At 49.0% G+C, this 21,029-nt stretch overlaps 1 protein-coding gene across 2 annotated transcripts in view; it reads left to right on the top strand.

Moving 5' to 3' along the window:
• Positions 1-19,566, top strand: part of WDR89 (WD repeat domain 89) — a 56,421-nt gene extending 36,855 nt beyond the window's left edge. For both annotated transcript variants that reach the window (XM_060262758.1, XM_060262757.1), the window contains exon 2: positions 17,970-19,566. In XM_060262758.1, coding sequence (XP_060118741.1) covers positions 18,012-19,163 — 1,152 coding nt within the window. In that variant the 5' untranslated portion in view covers positions 17,970-18,011 and the 3' untranslated portion in view covers positions 19,164-19,566. The remainder of the gene's footprint in view (positions 1-17,969) is intronic.
• Positions 19,567-21,029: the final 1,463 nt, after the last annotated feature.

Here is a 21,029-nt window from a genome sequence, read left to right as displayed (position 1 = left end):
CATCATCTTTTTCTTGTGAAAGTTTGCAAGTGGCAGCATCCCACATCTTAATTTCCTGCTGGGCTTGGAAGATCCCAGTTTCCTGTTTCCCTCCAAGGCAAGCTGCCGCCTCCTATTCCACCTCTCCCCTCTAAAGCTCTGGAGCAGCGACTTTCTCTCACGAAGGGGAAGAACTGAGGGCTACACCCCAGAGAGCTCGCTCTGATTGTTTATGTAACCTTCAGTTGGGCTTTCTTATTGTGGCTCGGGATTTCGGTTTTTCACCGGGCTGACATTTCGCTGTGCTTCCGTAATGCGATTTGATGAGATGTGGCAGTCAACAAAAATACAGCTTCCTCGGCTATCGTCCTGTGGTGGAGGATTTTGCCTTTTTTGTGTGAAAAAGATGGTGCCCTCAGATGGCAAGGCCATAGAAACATGGCTCCGGAAGACATAGAAACGAATTTTTACGTAAAGATAAACAGTGCCAGCCAGGAGGAGTTCCAGGTTTATTCTGTTTCTGGAAAGGCTCTTGAGCCAGTCTGAGGAAGCGTTTCTCAAACAACAGTTGTTTGAACAGCTGTTTCTGAATTCAGATGGCAGGCGTGTTTCCTTTTTAATTTTTTTGGCAAAGAGACGGTTAGCCGCTCTTGGAAGAGGTTGCCCCCCCCCTCCCCGTGCCTTTGCACGAGTCATTGATCTGGGTGGAGGGTTACCAGGTCTGGCTCAGGAAATATCAGGGTACTTTGGGGGGTGGAGTCAGGAGACTTTGGGGGTGGAGCCAGGAGCAAGGTTGTGACAAGCACAATTGAACTCTGAAGGGAGTTCTGGCCATCACATTGAAAGGGATCGTGCTCCTTTTAAATGCCTTCCCTTAATTGGAAAGGATGGAAGATGAGAGCACTTTGGGGGTCTCATTCTATGAGCCCCCAAAAGTGCTCTCATCTTCCATCCTGGTCCAATTTTTTTAAACTTGGGAGGTGTTTTTGAGGAGAGGTATTGGATGCTTTGCTAAAAATTTGGTGCTTCTACCTCAAGAAACAGCCTCTCCCCGAGCCCCAAATACCCACAGATGGATTATCCATTATGTCGCAACAGGATCTTCTCCCATCGAACAGGGCATATCACTCCTGATTACATTTTTAATTTATATTTTCTTTCTCTCACTCTTCTCTTTTTATTATTCCTTTCCTTTCCTTTCCTTTCCTTTCCTTTCCTTTCCTTTCCTTTCCTTTCCTTTCCTTTCCTTTCCTTTCCTTTCCTTTCCTTTCCTTTCCTTTCCTTTCCTTTCCTCTCCTCTCCTCTCCTCTCCTCTCCTCTCCTCTCCTCTTTCCTTATTTCTTTAATTATTATTTTTCTACTTTTGCTCTTTTGTCTTGAGTCCCCCCCACTACTGAACACTGGACTCTGCACGAGTCATTGATCTGGGTGGAGGGTTGTCAGTTCTTGCTCAGGAAATATCAGGAGACTTTGGGGGTGGAGCCAGGAGACTTTGGGGGTGGAGCCAGGAACAAGGTACAATTGAATTCTGAAGGGAGTTCTGGCCATCACACTTAAATGGATCATGATCCCCACTACTGAACACTACTGAGAGCCGTTTGGTGTGGTGGTTACCTGGGAGAACTGGGTTTGATTCCCCACTCCTCCACTTGCACCTGCTGGAATGACCTTGGGTCAGCCATAGCTCTGGCAGAGTTGTCCTTGAAAGAGCAGCTGCTGTGAGAGCCCTCTCAGCCTCACCCACCTCACAGGGTGTCTGTTGTGGGGGGAGAAGATATAGGAGATTGTAAGCCGCTCTGAGTCTCTGATTCAGAGAGAAGGGCGGGGTATAAATCTGCAGTCTTCTTCACCTGGTTATATTTTTTTTCCTGGCTTATACATGGTTCTCCAGATTAGCGTCCATTGCTCTTAACCACACTGACTCTTCGACGCAGTGAGGTGCAGAAGCTGTGGGTGCAGAGATGGATCCAAGAGGGAATAACAGTTCCAGGAAAACAAGAATTTAGAAGTGCTATTCCCAGAGTAGGATGCAAAAGATCCCTCTTGCAAACACAGGTGTAGCCTGGAAATAACTCAGGTTAACAGAAGGGAACGGGAACTTGGTGGCGGGCAGAGGATAGGGTTGCCAGTTCTGAGATGGGAAATACCTAGAATCATAGAGTTGGAACCTCCAGGGTCATCTAGTCCAACCCCCTGCACAACGCAGGAAACTCACAAATACCTACCCCAAATTCACAGAATCTTCATCGCTGTCAGATGGCCATCTAGCCTCTGTTTAAAAACCTCCAAGAAAGGAGAGCCCACCACCTCCTGAGGAAGCCTGTTCCACTCTGATCCACCTGCAGATTTTGGGGGTGGAGCCAAAGGAGGGTAGGGTTTTGGAAGGGGAGGAGTGTCAATGGGGTATAATTTCATAGTGTCCACCTTCCATTGTGACCATTTTCTCCAGGGAAACTGATCCCAGAAGATCTCCAGCTGCCACCTGGAGGTTGGCAACCATAGCAGAGAAGGTAGGGTTGCCAGGTCCAATTCGGAAAATATCTGAGGACTTTGGGGGTGGAGCCAGGAGACTTTCCCATTCCCCAAAAATAAAAATACAGCCGTGCAGTTACCCTGAATACAGTCTTCATTCCCTCCTCCTCTTTTTTGCATTCAAATGGTTCCATAACAGCCGCACTTCCACTAAAATGAAAGTGAACACACAAGCAAACACACACATACGCACACAGCAGCCAAAGCAAACAGTTTGCATGCCCACACTTGTGTGATCTACGTGGGGCAATGATATAGCTTTACTCACCAGTTTCTGAATGTAACAATCTGCTGTATTTCAGCCAGTGTACAGAGCGAGAGGTCTAGGGGGTGGAGTTTTCCTTTATCCCATACTCAGGTTCTAGTGAACTCTTTACTATCCCTTTTACTACACAGCTTCTGAAAAGAATACTAAACAAACAGAGGGATTGGGCTCTCTGGCTTCCTCTACGCCAGTTTGGTGTAGTTGTTAAGTGTGCGGACTCTTATCTGGGAGAACTGGGTTTGATTCCCCACTCCTCCACTTGCACCTGCTAGCATGGCCTTGGGTCAGCCATAGCTCTGGCAGAGGTTGTCCTTGAAAGGGCAGCTGCTGTGAGAGCCCCCTCCATCCCCACCCACCTCACAGGGTGTCTGTTGTGGGGGAGGAAGATAAAGGAGATTGTGAGCCGCTCTGAGACTCTTCGGAGTGGAGGGCAGGATATAAATCCATTATCTTCATCTACCTCACAGGGTGTCTGTTGTGGGGGAGGGGAAGGTAAAGGAGATTGAGAGCCGCTCTGAGACTCTTCAGAGTGGAGGGCGGGATATAAATCCAATATCTTCATCTACCTCACAGGGTGTCTGTTGTGGGGGAGGGGAAGGTAAAGGAGATTGTGAGGCGCTCTGAGACTCTTCGGAGTGGAGGGCCGGATATAAATCCAATATCTTCATCTACCTCACAGGGTGTCTGTTGTGGGGGAGGGGAAGGGAAAGGAGATTGTGAGCCGCTCTGAGACTCTGAGATTTGGAGTGGAGGGCGGGATATAAATCCAATATCTTCATCTACCTCACAGGGTGTCTGTTGTGGGGGAGGAAGGTAAAGGAGATTGTGAGCCGCTCTGAGACTCTTCGGAGTGGAGGGCGGGATATAAATCCAATATCTTCATCTACCTCACAGGGTGTCTGTTGTGGGGGAGGAAGGAAAGGAGATTGTGAGGCGCTCTGAGACTCTTCGGAGTGGAGGGCGGGATATAAATCCAATATCTTCATCTACCTCACAGGGTGTCTGTTGTGGGGGAGGGGAAGGTAAAGGAGATTGTGAGCCGCTCTGAGACTCTTCGGAGTGGAGGGAGGGATATAAATCCAATATCTTCATCTACCTCACAGGGTGCCTGTTGTTAGGGAGGAAGGTAAAGGAGTTTGTGAGCCTCTCTGAGACTCTTCGGAGTGGAGGGCGGGATATAAATTCAATATCTTCCATCTTCTTCTCACACACAAATGTGGCTCTTCCTGCTTCCCCCTCCCCTTGCAGCTTCAGCCTCGCTGAGATTTAAAGGCACATACACACCCCTTCCAAAACCGAAGCAGTTCTGAACCTGCCTGAGAACTAAGGCACATCGTGACTGTTTTGGTGGGGCTTTCCCCGGCTGCCAGCTGGCTGGCAGTAGGGACGAGCCTGCAAAACTAGAGGATCCCCCACCCAGGCCTGGGGACTGGCAAGCCTAAGAGGAGGGGAGGGGGCTGTTACCCCTTGCTGCCCGGTAATCTCCTAACACCTAGAACATTATATATTTAATTTATATCCCGCCCTCCCCGCCAAAGGCAGGCTCAGGGCAGCTCACAGACCAAGGGGTGACACAAACACATTAGACGTAAAAACAATTTGATAACATTTGCATGTGCTACTATCATGATTTCAGTCAGCAGCTGAATTCTGGTGGTTAGCTGTGCTCAGAGGTCTCAGGATCGCCACAGTGTGGTGAGGTAGGCCATCGGTGGTGTTCTTACGGGCCGGTCCCGTTGCTGCAGATGTTACCATCATGTAAATGCCTGGCGGAAGAGTGCCATCTTGCAGGCCCTGCGGAACTGTGGAAGCTCTCGCAGGGCCCTGACCTCATCCGGCAACTCATTCCACCAGCTAGGGGCAGCAACGGAAAAGGCCCTGGCTCTTGTTGTTTTGAGCCTCATCTCTGATGCTGGGGACTGTCGACAGGTTTTGAGACCTGGACTGAAGTGCTCGCTGGGGCATATGCAGGGAAAGGCGGTCTTTAAAGGGCTTTAAAGGTAATGACCAGCACCTTGAAGCGAATCCGGTACCCTATCGGTAGCCAGTGCAGCGCTTTCAGCACAGGCTGAATGTGTTCCTGTAGAGGAACTCCCATTAACAGCCTGGCTGCAGCGTTCTGCACTAGCTGAAGTTGCCGGATTTGGGACAAGGGCAGCCCCATGTAGAGAGCATTACAGTAATCCAGTCTCGAGGTGACCTTGGCATGGATCACTGTTGCCAAGTCGTCGCGTTCAAGGAAGGGGACCAACTGCTTTGCCATCCGCAGATGGTAAAAGGCTGACTTAGCAGTGGCAGCTATTTGGGCCTCCATTGTCAAAGAGGGATCCAAGAGCACCCCTAAGCTTTTAACCTCGGGCGCCAGCATGAGCTGGGCTCCATCGAAGGTCAGTAAATGGACCTCCGGTCTTGGACAGCGGCGACTCAGCTACAGGACCTCCGTCTTTGTGGGATTTAATTTCAGTCTGCTCAGCCTGAGCCACCCCACCACAGCTTGCAACGCTCGCAACGCCACAGTTTGGTCTCCTCCCGGTCTCTGTGTTTGTAGTCTCTGATTACGTACTCCATGTTTTAGCAAAAAAGGAAAATGAAACAAAAAAGATGCAAATCCTAGACAAGAAGAAGAGTTGAAGGACTGGTTTTTATACCCTGCTTTCCTCTTCCTTCAGGCGGCCCCGTGGTGCAGAGTGGTAAAGCAGCAGTACTGCAGTACTGTGGTCTGAACTCTGCTCACGACCTGAGTTCGATTCCGGCGGAAGCTGGATTCAGGTAGCCGACCCAAGGTTGACTCAGCCTTCCATCCTTCCGAGGTCGGTAAAATGAGTCCCCAGCTTGCTGGGGGGAAAGTGTAGATGACTGGGGAAGGCAATGGCAAACCACCCCGTAAAAAGTCTGCGGTGAAAGCAACGTCACCCCATAGTCGGAAACGGCTGGTGCTTGCGCAGGGGACCTTTCCTTTCTTTTCTCTCCCTTCAGGAATCTCAAAGCAGCTTTCAATCACATTCTCTTCTTCACCTCCACAGCAGTAAGTGAAGTAAGTGTTCTGAGCGAACAGGGGCTGGCCCAAGCTCACCCAGCTGGCTTCAGGTGGAGGAGTGGGGAATCAAACCCGGTTCTCGAGATTAGAATCCACCACTATGAACCGCTACGCCACAGTGGCTCTCAAAAGTTGAAAACGACAGCGGCGGCACAGTACAGATAAGTAACTGCAAACAACAATGCCAAACAGCAAATGCTTAATTTTAAATTAGAAAAAAATATATATTTCATTCTGCAGGTGCAGAAGCATGAAAAATGCATACAATATCAAAATGAATAAAAACAGGCACACACACACACACGCCATCATTTGAGAACTTGAAAACGGGCATTAATGAGAGTTAGTCAGAATGATGTTACAAGGTTACTTGTTCAGCTTATGAAAAAGCTGTCATCAGTGAAATGCGGTATAAAGCTGGCGATCGCATGAAGGTGAATTTTCCTTTGAGGCCGCTATCTGAGGTTGGACTCTGTATTGCATTTAACTGTTGGAGTGATACGCCCCTTGGAGACTGAAACGTTTCTTCGGAGTCACCCAGCGGACTGGACATTCTCTTTGTGGGAATTTCTGTTTTTATTCATTTGGATATCGTTGTATGAATTTTTGATGCTTATGCACCTACAGAATGAAACCTTTTTTTCCCAATTTAAAATTAAGTGTTTGCTTTTCGGCATAGTTGTTTGCAGTGATTTACAGTGGCTCTCGAGGCATGGCGCCCCCCCCCCCCCGGCGGAGTTTTGTCTTGTGCTCTGGAAAATCTGACGGAATCCCCAGTTTGTGCCTTCTGAAGCGCTCAGGATACTGAACGGTATTTAGGAGCCGGGTGTTCCGTTTATGTAATACCATCGCTAATAGCTCGGGCAGCCTAGAGGACAGATTTAGGGCGGCGCAGCCAAAGTCGGCTTAGGCTTCTGCTGGGTTTGCTGCATACAAACATGCAGCCAGGAGGGCATGTGTATTTTCCTGTCCCCTTGGCCGAAAGGCAGCGTCCCCCTGACGTCAGTGTTTCGATGCTACAGCGGTAATAATAATAATGTGAATGTGCTGAGAAGGGCTACTTTGATGTGGAAAGTTAACTGGGGAGGGGGGGACTTCTCTATCACAGGATATTACAGAGGCAAAAAGACTACGTGAGATCGTTTGCGACTTGGGAATTAAGCATTTGCTCTCTGTTTATTGGTTTATTGGAGAGCCAGTTTGGTGTAGTGGTTAAGTGTGTGGACTTTTATCTGGGAGAACCGGGTTTGATTCCCCACTCCTCCACCTGAAGCTGCTAGAATGGCCTTAGGTCAGCCGTAGATCTTGCAGAGCTGTCCTTAAGAACATAAGAACATAAGAGAAGCCATGTTAGATCAGGCCAATGGCCCATCCAGTCCAACATTCTGTGTCACACAGCGGCCAAATATATATATATATATATATATACACACACACACACACTGTGGCTAATAGCCACTGATGGACCTCTGCTCCATATTTTTATCTAACCCCTTCTTGAAGGTGGCTATGCTTGTGGACGCCACCACCTCCTGTGGCAGTGAATTCCACATGTTAATCACCCTTTGGGTGAAGAAGTACTTCCTTTTATCCGTTTTAACCTGTCTGCTCAGCAATTTCATCGAATGCCCACGAGTTCTTGTATTGTGAGAAAGGGAGAAAAGTACTTCTTTCTCTACTTTCTCCATCCCATGCATTATCTTGTAAACTTCTATCATGTCACCCCTCAGTCGACGTTTCTCCAAGCTAAAGAGCCCTAAGCGTTTCATCCTTTCTTCATAGGGAAGGTGTTCCAGCCCTTTAATCATTTTAGTTGCCCTTTTCTGAACTTTCTCCAATGCTATAATATCCTTTTTGAGGTGCGGCGACCAGAACTGCACACAGTACTCCAAATGAGACCGCACCATCGATTTATACAGAGGCATTATGATACTGGCTGATTTGTTTTCAATTCCCTTCCTAATAATTCCCAGCATGGCGTTGGCCTTTTTTATTGCAAACGCACACTGTCTTGACATTTTCAGTGAATTATCTACCATGACCCCAAGATCTCTCTCTTGGTCTGTCTCTGCCAGTTCACACCCCATCAACTTGTATTTGTAGCTGGGATTCTTGGCCCCAATGTGCATTACTTTGCACTTGGCCACATTGAACCGCATCTGCCACGTTGACGCCCACTCACCCAGCCTCAACAGATCCCTTTGGAGTTCCTCACAATCCTCTCTGGTTCTCACCACCCTGAACAATTTAGTGTCATCCGCAAATTTGGCCACTTCACTGCTCACTCCCAACTCTAAATCATTTATGAACAAGTTAAAGAGGATGGGACCCAGTACCGAGCCCTGCGGCACCCCACTGCTTACCGTCCTCCACTGCGAAGACTGCCCATTTATACTCTCTGCTTCCTATTACTCAGCCAGTTTTTGATCCACAAGAGGACCTGTCCTTTTACTCCATGACTCTCAAGCTTTCTAAGGAGCCTTTGATGAGGAACTTTATCAAAAGCTTTCTGGAAGTCAAGGTAAACAACATCTATCGGGTCTCCTTTGTCCACATGTTTGTTCACCCCCTCAAAGAAATGTAACAGGTTAGTGAGGCAAGATCTTCCCTTGCAGAACCCATGCTGAGTCTTCCTCAATAACCCGTGTTCATCAATGTGCCTACTCATTCTGTCCTTGATAATGGTTTCTACCAACTTTCCCGGTATTGAAGTCAGACTGACTGGCCTGTAATTTCTCGGATCTCCTCTGGAACCCTTTTTAAAGATGGGGGTGACATTTGCTACCTTCCAGTCCTCAGGAACGGAGGCAGATTTCAATGAAAGATTACAGATTTTTGTTAGAAGATCCACAAGTTCAACTTTGAGTTCTTTCAGAACTCTCGGATGTATGCCATCCGGACCCGATGACTTATTAGTTTTTAATTTGTCTATTAGTTGTAGGACCTCCTCTTTTGTCACCTCAATCTGACTCAGGTCTTTCAACACCCCTTCCAATATTAGTGGTTCTGGGGCGGGCAAACACTTCTCATCTTCCACGGTGAAGACGGAGGCAAAAAATGCATTCAGCTTCTCAGCCATTTCCCCATCCTCCTTCAGTAATCCTTTTACCCCATGGTCATCCAAGGGCCCCACTGCTTCCCTGGCTGGTTTCCTACTTCTAATATATTTGAAGAAATTTTTATTGTTGGTCTTTGTGTTTTTTGCAATATGCTCCTTGAAAGGGCAGCCTCTGTCAGAGCTCTCTCAGCCCCACCCACCTCACAGGATGTTTGTTGTGTTGGGGGGGGGGAAGATAAAAAGGAGATTGTGACCATTCTGCGATTTGGAGCATAGGGCGGGATATAAATCCATATAAATCCAGTATCTTCTTAAGTGTGGTTAAGTGTGCGGACTCTTATCTGGGAGAACCAGGTTTGATTCCCCACTCTCCACTTACAGCTGCTGGAATGGCCTTGGCTTAGCCATAGCTCTCGCAGGAGTTTCCTTGAAATGGCAGCTGCTGGGAGAGCCCCTTCAGCCCCACCCACCTCGCAGGGTATCTATTGTGAGGGGAGAAGATATAGGAGATTGTAAGCCGCTCTGAGTCTTTTATTCAGAGAGAAGAGTGGGGTATAAATCTGCAGTCTTCTTCTTCTGTAATATAGTGGGTTCAACACAATGAAGAGGTGAGGTGGTAGTGATCTTAGCTCTTTTATTAGGTACGTACAGCATAGTATAGGGCTGCACTCAAAAGACTGGAGAACTGGGCCAACGGGCCAGCCAACTATATACAACTCCCGGTTCCCGCACAAGCACGTGATTGGATCATTCAAACCAGCTGGGGGCCCGTGATTGGTGCAGGGCAGCAGGGATTTGGATCCTGTTGCCCACTGTTCCCGAGTCCCCAAGCACAGTCCTTATGGTTCCAATGAGCCAGGGAGGAACACCCATAGCAGTCTTCACATTGGTCCTCATACGCAACATATTCTATGGGGGGTGGCACTGTGGGTGTGAATCCTGTGTCTTTGGAATCCCGCTGTTAGGGATCTTGTTGTGGCCGGACTTGATTCTTGCTCTGCTGCTGCTTGAAAAGATGTTGAGTGTTTTTGAACTGTGAAATGTGGGAAAGGGGGAGAATTGTTACCCGGTAGTGCAGGGGTTTCCCGACCTTTTTGAGCCTGTGGTCACCTTTGGAATTTAAGAACATAAGGGCCTGTGGTCACCTTTGGGAAAGGCTCAGCCACAAAATGGCTGCCGCAGAACAGTTGCCCCGGGAAGCGGAGCGAGCCACAAAACAGCCGCTGCACTGGCACCGGGAGATCTCCTGCTGTCACAGTTGATCTTTGCATGACAGAGATTAGTTTCCTGGGCGAAAATGGCTGTTTTGGAGGGTGAATTCTATGACATTATACCTTCCTTGGGTCAGCCACAAGTTCTCTCAGGGCTGTTCTGCTCAAGAGCAGTTATCGGAGAGGTCTCACAGGGTGTCTGTTGTGGGGTGGGGAAGGGAAAGGAGATTTGTAGGCTGCTCTGAGACTCCTTTGGTTAGTGAAGGGTGGGGTATAAATTCAAGCCCTCCTCCTCTCCTCCTCCCGAGGCCCCTCCCTTTCCTTTATTAACCCACCAGCCAGAAACCAAGGGACGGTCCCCAGCTTTCCTGGGTATTAATCAAGAACCCTTCCCTAGGCTTTTCATGGACATGCTATATTTTTGTATGTGTGCAAGGATTTTGTGTGTGACCAGACGAATCTGGATGTGCAACACCTACCTGCCTATTCTGCTCTTGCAGCTGGTAGCGATGCAGTCCTGGAAAAGCCAGACTGTGGCTGGAATATGTCCGCTGGCCTTAAATAAACCCTGTTTGGGTGGGCTTGGGGCAGGTGGTATCCAGCAGGAAACAGCAGTCTCCCTCACAAGATTCCTTGCTTCCAGAAGGCATCCGAAACCAGACTTTTGGCAAAGCGCCAGAGGAATCGGATTCCAGAGCTGTGGAGCGTGAGTTGCCTTTGCAGGCACGCTGGTCCTTCTCCTTGAAACACAGAAACATCGAGCTGATAAGAGGTTTACAAGATTATGCATGGGATGGAGAAAGTAGAGAAAGAAGTACTCTTCTCCCTTTCTCACAATGCGAGAACTCGTGGGCATTCAAATTGCTGAGCAGTTGGGTTAGAATGGATAAAAGGAAGTACTTCACCCAAAGGGAATTCACTGCCACAGGAGGTGGTGGCGGCTACTAGCATAGACAGCTTCAAAAGGGGACTGGATAAACATATGGAGCAGAGGTCCATCAGTGGCTATTATCCACAGCATATTGTTGGAACTCTCTGTCTGGGGCAAGTGATGCTCTGTATTCTTGCTGCTTGTGGGGGGGCAAAGTGGAAGGGCTTCTAGCCCCACTTGTGAACCTCCTGATGGCACTTGGGTTTTTCTTTTTTTTTGGCCACTGTGTGACACAGAGTGTTGGAGTGGATGGGCCATTGGCCTGATCCAACATGACTTCTCTTATGTTCTTATGTGTGACACAGAGTGTTGGAGTGGATGGGCCATTGGCCTGATCCAACATGGCTTCTCTTATGTTCTTATGTATGACACAGAGTGTTGGACTGGATGGGCCATTGGCCTGATCCAACATGGCTTCTCTTATGTTCTTGTGTGTGACACAGAGTGTTGGACTGGATGGGCCATTGGCCTGATCCAACATGGCTTCTCTTATGTTCTTAAGTGTGACACAGAGTGTTGGACTGGATGGGCCATTGGCCTGATCCAACATGGCTTCTCTTATGTTCTTATGTATGACACAGAGTGTTGGACTGGATGGGCCATTGGCCTGATCTAACATGGCTTCTCTTATGTTCTTATGTGTGACACAGAGTGTTGGACTGGATGGGCCATTGGCCTGATCTAACATGGCTTCTCTTATGTTCTTATGTGTGACACAGAGTGTTGGACTGGATGGGCCATTGGCCTGATCCAACATGGCTTCTCTTATGTGGCCAGACTGTCCCGGGCACCCGGGAATGTCCCGGTTCTGGCCCCCTACTCCTGCCTCCCGGGCTGGCTATACCGGGACCATTAGAGGTCCCGGTTTAGCCAGCCCCGGAGGCAGTGGGCCGCGCGCGCCGGCGGGGAAGGCGGCGAGGGAGGGAGGGAGCGTCCCTGCGCGTGCGCAGTACCCCTGCGCACGCGCAGGGATGCTCCCTTCCTCACTCGCCGCCTTCCCTGCCTGCGCGCGGGGCCCGGCGGCGGTGGCGGAGGCCGGGGAGGCCGCGGAGAGGCCGGCGCTGGTCACTGGAGGCCCTCCAGAGACTCTGGAGGGCCTCCAGCGACCAGCGCCGACCAGCGGAGGCCACGGAGGCCGAAGCAGCCTGTCACTAATAACACAGGTCGAGATGCAGGACAGGAACCCGGAAGTGACCGACAGGCTGCTTCAGCATGCCGCTGCGCCAGCCCCCTGGGCCCCACAACGATGGGACCGATGCCACAGGGACGGGCTCGAAACACTCTATAACCCCTCAAAAGAAAAGCAGTCTAGCTCGCTTCCCCCGAGCCCTGCCGCCATAAGCCTCAAGGGGGCTCATTTTGCGGCATCTCCCGGTGGGAGGGTGGCACCCGCACGGGACACATATCAAATGAAAGAGGGGGCGCAGGGCTATCAGAAACAGCTGGCGGAGGGAGTCGGGAGACCACCCCACTGGGGGATCCACACCCCGAAAGTGATGAAGGTGGCGCAGATAGAGCCAACAGAGCAAACAGGACAAAATAAATAGGCTGCATTATGCAGCACAGTTGAGAAAGTGCCTTATCCCATATACTGATGAAGTAAATACAGGATCTGAGAACAAAATTGCACCAGAAGACACAAACACAAAGCTCCCTTACACTGAATCAGTGCTTGGGTCCATGAAAGTCAGTATTGTCTAGTCCAGTCACAAACACAAAGCTCCCTTACACTGAATCAGTGCTTGGGTCCACGAAAGTCAGTATTGTCTAGTCCAGTCACAAACACAAAGCTCCCTTACACTGAATCAGTGCTTGGGTCCACGAAAGTCAGTATTGTCTACTCCAGGGGTGACCAGAGGGAGGGAGGGAGGAAGGGGGGAGGAGGGAGGGAGGGAAGGAGGGAAGGAAGAAAGGAAGGAAGGGAGGAGGGAGGGAAGGAAGAAAGGAAGGAAGGAGGGAGGGAGGAAGGAGGGAGGGAAGGAAGAAAGGAAGGAAGGAAGGAGGGAGGGAGGAGGGAGGGAAGGAAGGGAGGAGGGAGGGAGGGAAGGAAGGAGGGAAGGAAGAAAGGGAGGAGGGAGGGAGGGAAGGAGGGAAGGAAGAAAGGAAGGAAGGGAGGAGGGAGGGAAGGAAGGGAGGAGGAAGAGAGGGAAGGAGGGAAGGAAGGAAGGAGGGAAGGAAGGAGGGAGGAAGGAAGAAAGGAAGGAAGGAGGGAGGAAGGGAGGAGGGAGGGAAGGAGGGAAGGAAGGAGGGAGGAAGGAGGGAGGGAGGGAAGGAAGGGAGGAGGGAGGGAAGGAAGGAAGGAAGGAAGGCCGCCCCCTCCCGCCAGCCGCCCCCCCGCTTCCTGATGTCACTTCCTGTTTCCGGCGGTGGCATGACATCACCGGAAGTGACGTCACCGGAAGTGACATCACTTCCTGTTTCCGGCGGCGCACGCTCTGCACGCGCGCACCCCTACCTTCCCCCCCCCAAAAGGTGTCCCTGGCTGGCCTTCAGACATTATGGCCACCCTAAATGTGACACAGAGTGTTGGACTGGATGGGCCATTGGCCTGATCCAACATGGCTTCTCTTATGTTCCTATGGAAGAGACCTCAAGGTAGATTTCAACGGGATGTACTGTCATGGAGCCCACCTTCCTAAGTGACTATTTGCTCCAAGGGAACTGATCTCTATCACTTGGAGATCAGTTGCAATCCAAGGAGATCTCCAGCCACCAACTGGAGGTTACAAAAAACACAGCCTCAAGGTTATAATGACAATACTGTCGCTTATTAAAAAAAGTCCTTTTCCTTGACGGAAATAATGCTTACTCCTGAAGGGGGGGGGGAAATCCTCTTCTGACAGACGTGTTCACAATTTTTGGAATTGTTCCACAAGGACATTTATAAGGGACAGTATAGGTATGGTAGAAGGAGCCCCATGGTGCAGTGATAAAGCTGCAGTACTGCAGTCCGAGCTCTCTGCTCACGACCTGAGTTTGATCCTGGCGGAATCTGGGTTCAGGTAGCTGGCTCGAGGTTGACCCAGCCTACCAGCCTTCTGAGGTCGGTAAAACGAGCATCTAGCTTGCTGGGGGGAAAGCGGAGATGACTGGGGAAGGCAATGGCAAACCACCCCATAAAAAGTCTGCCATGAAAATGTCATGATGCGACATCACCCCAGAGTCAGAAACGACTGGTACTTGCACAGGGGACTACCTTTACTTTATAGGTATGGCAACATTTTGAAAGATGTAGGGACTAGTACTTTTTTTTTATAAATAGTCTTTATTTGTTATTCAATTTAGTCCATTACAACAAATATTTTCATTTCCAACCCGCCCTTCCTCCCTCCCCCCCCCCCTTTACTCCTAGTCTCTTCCCCCCCAGCCATGGGCACAAGGTCTTAGTCTTCCACTGAATGTCCGTCCTTCCTTCTATCGCCGTCCATTCTAGGTAGGTCTTCCATCTGGTCGTAATTTCCTTGGTTTTCACATCCCATGTTGTCTCCTTGTTTAGGGACTAGTACTTTAGCACATGTTTGATCTATTATTAATTGAGTGAAACTGTCAATGAATTCAATAATTTGCAATTATTAACGGGTGTTCGTCATGTTTGTCACTATCACCTTGGGGCTGTGGTTTTTGTATATTCCTTAGTGATGTCTCTTGTATTTTTCACCCACTGGAGGTTGGCAGCTCTTGTATCAAGGCGGAGATAGGCTTTCTGAGTGCTTCTCTCCAGGTTGCAGTGAGTGAGGGGAACAAAGGTAGGAGGCCAGGCGCCCAAATCTTTTTAGGATTAAAGGTTTCTTTGACTTTGGAGAGAGAATTGGCTGGCAACAGAGAGAACCCTCTTATGAACCAGGTATGGAAGGGTCTAAATAATAAATTCTCAGTGTGATGGCCATGGCTTCACAGGTTTCCTGGCAATTATTTGCTGCTTCAACAACGCACATCTTCTCTAATGCAGATAGCTGATCTTGGCTTTCTTCTACCTCACTAGAATGTCAGAAGAACCCAGGAGACGTCACATTTATCTCTGTAGGGAGCACCCGCTCAGCAATGGCTGCTTCCACCACAGAAGGGCGCTTGGTTTGGAACTACCCAACATTCTGTGATTGGCCTTAGCACCTCAGGGCAGCCATTTTGTGATTGCCCCATGTGGCAGCCATTTTGCAGTGACTCCTCCCTCTCCTTGTTCTTGAAATTCCAAAAGGGCTCCATAAACATATGGAGCAGAGGTCCATCAGTGGTTAGTTTGGTGTAATGGTTAAGTGTGCAGACTCTGATCTGAGAGAACTGGGCTTGATTCCCCACTCCTCCACTTACAGCTGCTGGTATGGCCTTGCGTTAGCCATAGCTATCACAGGAGTTGTCCTTGAAAGGGCAGCTGCTGTGAGAGCCCTCTCAGCCCCCGCTGCTTCACAGGGTGTCTGTTGTGGGGGAGGAAGGTAATGGAAATTGTAGGCCGCTCTGAGATTCATAATGAAGGGCGGGGTATAAGTCCAGTATCTTCTTTTTCTTGTGAAAGTTTGCAAGTAGCAGCATCCTACTTCTTAATTTCCTGCTGGGCTTGGAAGATCACAGGGTGTCTGTTGTGGGAGGAGAAGATATAGGAGATAGTAAGCCGCTGAGTCTCTGATTCAGAGAGAAGGGCGGGGTATAAATTTGCAGTCGTCTTCTCCTCCTCTTCTTCCCACAATGTGTTGGACTGGATTGGCCATTGGCCTGATCCAACATGGTTTCTCTTATGTTCTTAAGATTGGTGGTGGAGGGATGTTTCATGCTTATATTAGTTAACACAGTATTACTCACCCAGGGTTTCAGGAACTGCATGTGGTGTGGGGGTCTTTAACATGATTCCTATGGCTCATCTGAGCACTGTTCTCCAGTATGGCACCTGCCCCATGTTTCAGGAAAGCAGCCAAGTCCCATGCCTGGTGGGGCTTGTGGTCAGCAGGTGGTTCCCAGCTTGGAAAAGCTGCTGTTGGAGGAACAGGTAAGCTGAAAAGCCTCCCTGAAATGCCAAGGATGGAAGTCGTCGTGGCTGTTTTGATTGATGGTAGAAGAAGATATTGGATTTATATCCCTCCCTATACTCTGAATCTCAGTCTCAGAGCAGTCACAATCTCCTTTACCTCCCCCCCCCGCACCCTGTGAGTTAGGTGGGGCTGAGAGAGCTCTCACAGAAGGTGCCCTTTCAAGGACAACTCCTATAAGAGCTGTGGCTGACCTAAGGCCATGCTAGCAGGTGCAAGTGGAGGAGTGGGGAATCAAATCCGGTTCTCCCAGATAAGAGTCCGCGCACTTAACCACTACACCAAACTAGCCACTGATGGCCACGGGATTAGACCAGTTCATGGAGGAAAGGTCTGTCAGCAGCTACTAGCCATGGTGACCAAAGGGAACATCTTCATTTTGAATCAGTCATCCTCTAAATCAGGGGTTCCCAACCCCTGGCCTGTGGACCAGTACCGGTCTGTGGCCTGTTAGCAACTGAGCTGTGAGTTGTATAATTATTTAATTATATATTAATTATATATTACAATGTAGTAATAATAATAATAAGACGACATTGGATTTATATCCTGCCCTCCACTCCAAATATCATAGTGGCTCACAATCTTCTTTATCCTCCTCCCGCACAAGAGACACCCTGTGATGTAGGTGGGGCTGAGAGGGCTCTCACAGCAGCTGCCCTTTCAAGGACAATTCTGCGAGAGCTATGGCTGACCGAAGGCCATTCCAGCAGCTGCTAGTGGAGGAACGGGAAATCAAACCCGATTCTCCCGGATAAGAGTTCACACACTTAACCATCACACTTAACACCCCCCCACCGGTCCATGGATAAATCTTCTTCCGCAAAACCGGTCCCTGATGCCAAAAAGGTTGGGGACCGCTGCTCTAAATCACAGTGCCAGGAGGTGACATTAGGGGAAGGCCTCAGCCTCTATGCCTGTTGTTGGCCCTCCAGATAAACTTGTTGGCCACTGTGGGAGACAGGATGCTGGACTAGATGGACCGCTGGTCTGATCCAGAAGGGCTCTTCTGATGTTCTTATGAAGGCCTCAGCCTCTCTGCCCTGTTGCTAGCCCTCCAGAGGAACTGGTTGGCCACTGTGGGAGGCAGGATGCTGGACTAGATGGACCGCTGGTCTGATCCAGAAGGGCCCTTCTAATGTTCTTATGAAGGCCTCGGCCTCTATGCCCTGTTGTTTGACCTCCAGAGGAACTTGTTGGCCACTGTGGGAGACAGGATGCTGGACTAGACGGACCACTGGTCTGATCCAGCAGGGCCCTTCTGATGTTCTTATGAAGGCCTCGGCCTCTATGCCTGTTGTTGGCCCTCCAGATAAACTTGTTGGCCACTGTGGGAGACAGGATGCTGGACTAGATGGACCGCTGTGATCCAGTGGAGCTCTTCTTATGTGCCAACTTTTATTTTGGAGCCTGGAGAGGTCAGCATATGAAGAAAAATACATAATAAAGTGGCTGTTCAGGATACAGATGTTGGACCATCACTGGTCCTAGCTGTTATTAGGATAAACAAGCATAGAACAAGCATAGAAGAGGTACGGGCCTTGCGGGACCTTAACCAGTTCCGCCGGGCCTGCAAGACCGTCCTCTTCCAGCTGGCTTTTTAATGTGGAATTATTATATCATCGTTATGCAAAGCTGTGTTATATTTGTAGCACCAAACTAATCTGTGGTTTTAAATTCTGGTTTTATTGATGTCTTAATGTTTAACTAATGAATAATTGTAAATTGGGGTCTTTTATTTTGTTTTATTATTGCACTACTGTATACTGTATTTTATATTATGTGAGCCGCCCTGAGCCTGCTCCGGCGGGGAGGGCGGGATATAAATTAAAAATTATTATTATTATTAACTGTAAAACCTTCCCCACTTTTGGGGGGTGGCTGCTATAGAAATTATTAACCTCGCCACCATTATTTCTGTCTTTCTCGTTTTTGCAGGCCTCTCTACTTTTTCTGGAAGCAGAGTTAGTCACAGTTGCTATGGAGAAGATCAGAGAGCAATTTTCCAGTCTCCAAATAGTGAGACGGAGCGCGCTAACAAAAGACCCAACTTACTTGTTGGACATAGATATTTCAAGAGGAGAAGGAAGCCATTTAGTGGCTGTCTCCCACTCCAGCAAATCGATTGGCATTTACGACAGAGAGACGCTGAATTTGCTACGGGAGTATAGCAGTCATCCCGGGTTACTCAGTGGGGTTAGGTTTGGGCATGAGCATGCAGACATGCTGTTTTCAGCCTGCAGTGATGGAACAGTGAAATGCTGGGATACGCGTTCAGCTGGTTCTGAGCCAGCCCAATTGTTTTGTGGCTATCCTTTGAATGTCTTCATTAGCTTTGATGTTAATTGCAATGATCTCATTGTTTGTGCTGGCACAGAGAAGGTGGAAGAAGATGTCTTCATGGCTTTTTGGGATGCCCGAGGGGGCACCAGCAGCATCCCTTCCAGCAAAAGCCCTTTGGGCGTGTATTCAGAGTCTCACAATGATGACATCACAAACATCTGTTTTCATCCCAGCCAACCGAACTTGGTCATTTCAGGGTCAACGGACGGGCTGGTGAACATCTTCGACATTAACCAGGAAAGCGAAGACGACGCTTTGACGTCAACCTGTAACTCGGGCTCGTCTGTCAGTTTCGTTGGATGGTCGGGGAAGGATTTTCGGCAGGTCTACTGCCTGACGCACGACGAAGGGTTTTCTTGGTGGGATCTTGCTCAGCTGGATACCGAGGAACCAATTACGCGGTTGCAAATCCCGGACACTAGAGAAGCAGCCAGCCTAGGAAAGATTGAGCTGAACTACTTGATCGGTGGCTTGTATCATGAGAAGTCGGACCACCTCTTCATTCTTGGGGGGACGTCAACGGGAAGTCTCCACCTCCTGGGCTGCGGCACCAACGGTCTGAATCCAGTGGGAACTCTTCAAGGAGGACACTCAGCCACTATCCGCTCTTTTTACTGGAACATGAAGGACAATTCTTTGTTGACCGGTGGAGAGGATGCTCAGTTGTTGCTATGGAAACTCGGAGCTGTGGAGAAGGCCCTTGGGAAGAAGACCTCCATGAAAATAACTTCCTCTGTTCGCCAGCGAGTGAGAGTTCACCGAAACCCTTTCAAAAGCAAGAAGAAATGAGTATTTTTAAAACTCTGGGGGAGGTCTAGTTGTGATTCACTTTTTAAAGCTTCACAACTTTTAAAGAAGGGCTGTGTTATTTGCCGGACGGTTTTGTCAGATGTGGCTTTTGTACGCATGGAAGACTCCAGATCCTGAAAATGTTTATTCAGAAACATCCCATTGGTTTCCTCAGAAAACTTCACTTCCTTCCTTTGAGCATATTTTCTGGATTGCAGCTTCAAGAAGAGAAAACATGCCAAAGGAATTCCCCCCCCCACTCCCCCAAGTACCGTTTTCCTGTGGAAGGTGCTGATGACATGTTACTTTCCCTTCAGTATTTCTACGGCCTCAAAATTTTTACCTTTGATATTTGAGCTTCTGTGAGAAAGGCAAAATATAAATAAGATAATTTTAAAAAAAAGTCTTTACTTGCTGGTGGGGACGCTTATGCTAACAGTTAAGGTTACAGCTCTGGAATGGGAAATACCTGGGGGTGGGAGGGCGGGGTTTGGGGAGGGGAGGGACTTCAATGCGGGATTATGTCATAGAGCCCTCCTTCCAAAGGAAACATTTTCTCCAGGGGAACTGATCTCTGTTGCCTGGAGATCAGTGATAATGGCAGGAGATCTCCAGCTACCACCTGAAGATTGGTAACCCTACTAGCGATCATGGCAAACACTAAGAACACCCCCCTGTGGTGCCTAAAATACCTCAAAAGGCACTACTGTAGAAATGGGATTGGAAACAAAATCTCCTTCCCCCGAGTTTCAAATCGGTGAAGGATGTTAAAAATACATAGACTTAGCTTTTCTTTTTTTCCTTTGTTTCAGATCAAGGGTGTCAAACTCATTTGGTGAGCCAGTTTGGTGTAGTGGTTAAGTGTGTGGACTCTTATCTGGGAGAACCGGGTTTGATTCCCCACTCCTCCACTTGCACCTGCTGGAATGGCCTTGGGTTAGCCATAGCTCTGGCAGAGGTTGTCCTTGAAAGGGCAGCTGCTGTAAGAGCTCTCTCAGCCCCGCCCACCTCACAGGGTGTCTGTTGTGGGGGAGGAAGGTAAAGGAGATTGTGAGCTGCTCTGAGACTCTTCGGAGTGGAGGGCAGGATATAAATCCAATATCTTCATTTACCTCACAGGGTGTCTGTTGTGGGGGAGGAAGGTAAAGGAGATTGTGAGCCGCTCTGAGATTCTTCGGAGTGGAGGGCGGGATATAAATCCAATATCTTCTTCTTCTATTTGTTATAAGGGCCAAATCTGACATAAATGAACCTTGTCGGGCCAGGCTGTGTTGGGCAGGGCCGTGTGCATACCTATTTAAGATTAGGTAGCAGGGATATAAACTTTAAAGGACACAGTCAAACACAATTAAAGATTTTTTTAAAACCTTCAAATAAAACATGCTTAAAACATTAGCACTCGTTGGTCTTAAAGGTGCTTTCTTTGTCTTTCTCCCGTGGGATCCAGGGAACTGGGCAAAGGAAGCTCTGGCTCTTTCCTTCCTTCTCTGGGGGACCAGGATGAGGAGAAGATTCAACCAATGGAGAAAATCAAGGTTTTGCTCTGTAGCTCCTGTGCGATTGAGCAAGTCTTGCAAAGCAAACCACGATGCAGAAGGGAGCAAGAGAGGGGGAGAAGGAAGCGGACAAGAGCCAGTTGCTCGGGGGCCTGATAGGAGCCCTCCAGGGGCCTCATTCGCCCCCTGAGCCACATGTTTGACTCCCCTGATAGTCTGATGACCCACCAGTCTTGAACAAACTTTGCTTTTCTCTGGTTGGGGGCAAACAAAAATGGTAAAAGCAGCATCTTTTAAAATGGGGGCTTTGTTCCCGTCTCTGGCTGTGATTCTTTCCTGCAGAACATGTGAGCTTTTGCCAGTGGCATGC

Source organism: Heteronotia binoei, chromosome 21, assembly GCF_032191835.1.
Source record: "Heteronotia binoei isolate CCM8104 ecotype False Entrance Well chromosome 21, APGP_CSIRO_Hbin_v1, whole genome shotgun sequence".
In the NCBI taxonomy this organism is placed as follows: Eukaryota; Metazoa; Chordata; class Lepidosauria; order Squamata; family Gekkonidae; genus Heteronotia; species Heteronotia binoei.
This window is presented reverse-complemented; position numbering and strand designations above follow the sequence as displayed.